The following is a 4405-nucleotide window of genomic DNA, read 5'->3' on the forward strand; positions in this document are numbered from 1 at the left end:
AACACCCTTATATCTCCTTTTGCCATCCTCTGCTCCTTATCTCTCCTTCTTACTAATCTCTTCACTCTGCTCCTTATCTCTTTGTTTTTCTCCAACCTGCAACTACAGGGCTCGATCGAGTAGAATTCGAACTTGAGTCACAACATTAATTGTTGCTTGCAACTAACTGTTGCTCTATGAGGTCAACCCCTTGATAAATCAATAATTAGTTTTAAAAAATCATAATATAGTTTCAAATTAATTTCATGAACCAATATCTTATAAGCAAGTTCATCATTATCATTTTTAAAACGAAAATTAATATGCTAATAAATCTATTTAGTAACAACTTCAAAATTAGAAATATTTATAATTAATGATCAAGACATTCTACATTTGTATAAAGAGATATAAAATACATGTACACATTAAAATCCATAAATAATAAATACAACTTATATATACTTTATTCTCATGAGGAAACCGTTATTTATAATGTTTGAAATTATTTTAAATCAAATTTAAATCATTATTTTTATTTAAAGTTAATTTTTAATTTTATTTTATGTTAAAGAATATATTTTTGAATTATTTTAAAATATTTCTAATTTTGAAAAGTAGAAAAATAAAATATTTAATTAATTCATTTCATTTATAAAAAATATTTATTTAGTGAATAAGTGTGTTAAAACATTCAACTTATTTGAGAAAGATATATCTATAGAATTTTTAAAGATAAATGTTATTGTAAAACAATTAAACACGTCTTTATAAATATTAACACTCCAAATAGATATCAATTGACATTTTCTATATATCAAAAATTGAACAATTCCAAAACACTTGAGGGGCCTATTAAAAAACAGACAAAATGCCTGAATATTAGTAAAGCGAATAAATTGGGATTTTCTCAATAACTTGGTCTTCAATCTCTCATCAACATTTTGCGCTTCCACAAACATAAAATAGGAAGCTCAATTCAAATACGAGATTTATGCTCCATCATCAACACAATCACACCAGAAACCATGGCTGGAGGAGGAAATCTTGGTAACTCTGATCAGGTGATGACTCTTCTGGGCATTACTTTGACAGGAAAACCCAAATGGTTTCAGTTAATCATCTGTGGTGGAGGATTCTTTTTTGGTTATTTGGTCAATGGAGTTTGTGAGGTAATTGAATTGTTTTGTTCATCTGCATGAATTTCTTTTTCTTCTTTTGTTTTAATGAATTTTGATCACAATTTGAATTTAGTCAGTAGATCCTTTGATTCCAGGCAAAATAAGCACTTACGTTTGGAAACTGTATGATTGCAGGAATTTGTGTATAATAGGCTACAGTTTAGGTGAATACTAAACTTCAAATCTGCATCACTATTGATGGATCAGTGCCCATTTTTTTTCTCATTTTTTGGTATTTCATCATGGCTAATGGGTGAATTGTTGTTCTGTTTTGGGTGCATGGAGCTATGGATGGTATTTCACCTTTGTACAGGCATTTGTTTACTTGGGTCTCATATATCTCAATGGATTCAGGCCCAAGCATATTATAAATCCATGGAAAACATATGTAAAGCTATCAGGGGTCCTGATGGCATCACAGGGATTGACCAAAGGGTCTCTTGAATTTCTCAATTATCCTGCCCAAATAATGTTTAAGTCCACAAAGGTATGGGGCTATGAGATAAGATGTGTTTTCAGTATATGAAATGATTTTTCTTTCAGAGTCTATTTCATTTAAGTTACGCCAACATAATTTTTCTGTAAGTTGCTTGAAAAAGTTTGGACTTTTGAATGTGAAACAGGTCTTGCCAGTGATGGTCATGGGAGCCTTCATACCAGGCCTCAGAAGAAAGTACCCCTTAGAGGAATATATCTCTGCTATAATGCTTGTGGTTGGCTTGATCATTTTTACACTGGCAGACGCTGAGACATCCCCAAATTTCCATGTATTGGGAGTTATCATGGTCTCTGGCGCTCTGGTTTTTGATGCCTTTCTGGGCAACCTCCAGGAGGCCATATTCACCATGAATCCTTCTACAACACAGGTATTGCTGTAATGAAACTAGTGAAATGTGTTTTAGAAGTATTTTCATGCCAATTGATCAGATTTTATAAAATTGTTTTGGTTGCATGCAGATGGAAATGCTGTTCTGTTCTACTCTGATGGGGCTTCCATTCCTGATTCCGCCCATGGTTTTGACTGGCGAAGTATTTGAGGCCTGGAGAGCCTGTTCACAAGTAATCTTTCCAAATTTTTACTTCGCTATTTTGGTGGTGAATTTAACATTAACCTTCCTTCAACTACAAGCTAAGTCTTAAATTTAGACATGCCAATCTTAGCTAAAGTTTGATTTAGCAAAAAAAATCTGCCTAAATCATGAAGTGGCTCATCACTACCAGTCTTTTCACTTCATTAGATTTTAACTGAAGCTAAGCCCGAATTTAACTCAACATCATATCAATCCCCACTCACAACCTAGAGTGAATGTCCATCTTTAAATGTAACCAAATCATCTAATCGAGAAAGTTGTCTTTTTGTAGAGTCTGCCACGTTGAAATAGTGGCAGATCTGTACTTCTCTGAAATGTTGTCAGTGTTGACCACTCTCACGTAAAGAACGATGTTAGAAGTTTTATAAAATTAATTGGATCATGTCATCAAATTTTTGCAATTATCTCACTCCATTAGATTTGAAGTGTGCATGATCATGACAGGGTATTAGAACTAAACAGTGTCAAAATATTTTGTTGGAAATCCTGAAGCCAAAGAACATGGAAAGTTTTCTCAATAATCTGTTAAAATTAGGAATGAAGGAAAAATTAAAAATTTATAGCCTCTAGCACAGTAGTACCTACCACAAGAGCAAAAGAAATTTCATCTTTTTCCCTGTTTTTCAGAGATCACAACATCAACACTAAAGTATGCAGAAATCAGGATAACAGGTGGCTTTTAAGGACTGCTATATTATAGTGTAGATATGTTATTTACTATTTAAAGGATGTCCAGAATCCCATAAAATCTCTGTTATTAATATTAATGATCTGTAAAATCCAAGAATCCCATAAAATCTTGCTGTTATTAATTTTAGTGATCTCTAAATAGTAAAATCCTATCCAAAATCTTCCTTTTAAGTAGTTCTAATGATGTTTTTTTCTTGCTTTTCTCATGGCAGCACCTCTTTGTTTATCTAGTGCTGATATTTGAAGCAATGGCTACATTTGTAGGCCAGTTGTCTGTGCTATGTTTGATAGCCATTTTTGGGGCGGCTACAACTGCAATGGTTTGTATTAACTGTGCTTTTTTGTGTGTAATTGGCGTTTTTGCAGTTCATCATTATTAGTACATTTTAATGAATTGCATGTTAATGAGTTAATCTATATCATCAGGTAGTGATGGGTCATGCAAAAATCTCTCTTATTTGCTATATTGTTTTCTTTTTACAGGTTACCACCGCTAGGAAGGCGCTTACCTTACTGCTTTCTTATATTATATTCACCAAGCCACTCACTGAGAAACATGCAACAGGATTATTGCTGATAGGCATGGGAATAATGCTAAAAATGTTACCAAATCCTATAGTTAAAATTAACCAAAAACAAAGGTCTAGGGAGGAGATAGAATCAAGAGAAGAAAACAAGCCATTGGTTTCTAATCAGCCAACTTGATTGTAATTGTGTTGCAGTAAGGAACTGTTTCCAAATAGAAATCTAATACAAGCATTTTCTATTTATTTATTTTTTGTCAACAGTTTTTTTTATATAAATAGTCTTATACCCACAAAGGTGAAGTGTCTCATTTACTTATTTTTGTCAAGAAATGCTAGAAATATCTTTTGTCTGACAAATAAATAAGCAAATTGAGAAATTTCACTTGATTGTGATCAAGGGCTAAGCAAATCGAGAATTTCGGATTATCAATGAATTCAAAAGGGTTCTAATAGCGGGCTGTAAAGCACCTAAAAAAAATAAAGGAAAAGGAGGCATTAAACAAACTCAATTAAGGCCTTATCATGGCAGAAGGGAATTTTTTTTTGAAGCATATTATCTCAAAAAATGTTGAGAATTTGGAAGGGCGATCTTAGTGGTTGTCCAGTGTGGCCTTAATCTATTGATGAAATGTTAAAAATATGGAAAAATGCCATTTCTTTATGAGATTGAGAACAAGTACCACTTGATTCACCAGCTACTTGGCATTTTCATGAATTTTTTGAGGAAATGATTTTGTGTGCTAAATAACTCTTTTGGTTTAGTGCATGCGGTAATTGGTCTTCTTTCAATTTTGTACAAGGGGCTTTGATATATTTACTAGGAGCTGCTTGAAATGGGTATTTCTGGAATCTCTGTTATCAAACTTTGGAGGACTCAATAATGATGTTCATAAAAGATTTTTGTAGATATTAATTAAGTTGTTATGTGCCTGACAGT

At 32.6% G+C, this 4405-nt stretch overlaps 1 protein-coding gene across 1 annotated transcript; it reads left to right on the forward strand.

Moving 5' to 3' along the window:
* Window positions 1-874: 874 nt before the first annotated feature.
* Window positions 875-3715, forward strand: LOC131069224 (UDP-galactose/UDP-glucose transporter 4). The gene is made up of 7 exons (XM_058004585.2): window positions 875-1151; window positions 1296-1324; window positions 1446-1647; window positions 1784-2026; window positions 2118-2219; window positions 3154-3261; window positions 3425-3715. Exons 1-7 carry the CDS (start codon window positions 1008-1010, stop codon window positions 3644-3646), a joined length of 1050 nt encoding a protein of 349 aa, XP_057860568.1. The 5' UTR covers window positions 875-1007; the 3' UTR covers window positions 3647-3715.
* Window positions 3716-4405: the final 690 nt, after the last annotated feature.

This window comes from Cryptomeria japonica, chromosome 7 (genome assembly GCF_030272615.1).
Source record: "Cryptomeria japonica chromosome 7, Sugi_1.0, whole genome shotgun sequence".
NCBI classification, from domain to species: Eukaryota; Viridiplantae; Streptophyta; class Pinopsida; order Cupressales; family Cupressaceae; genus Cryptomeria; species Cryptomeria japonica.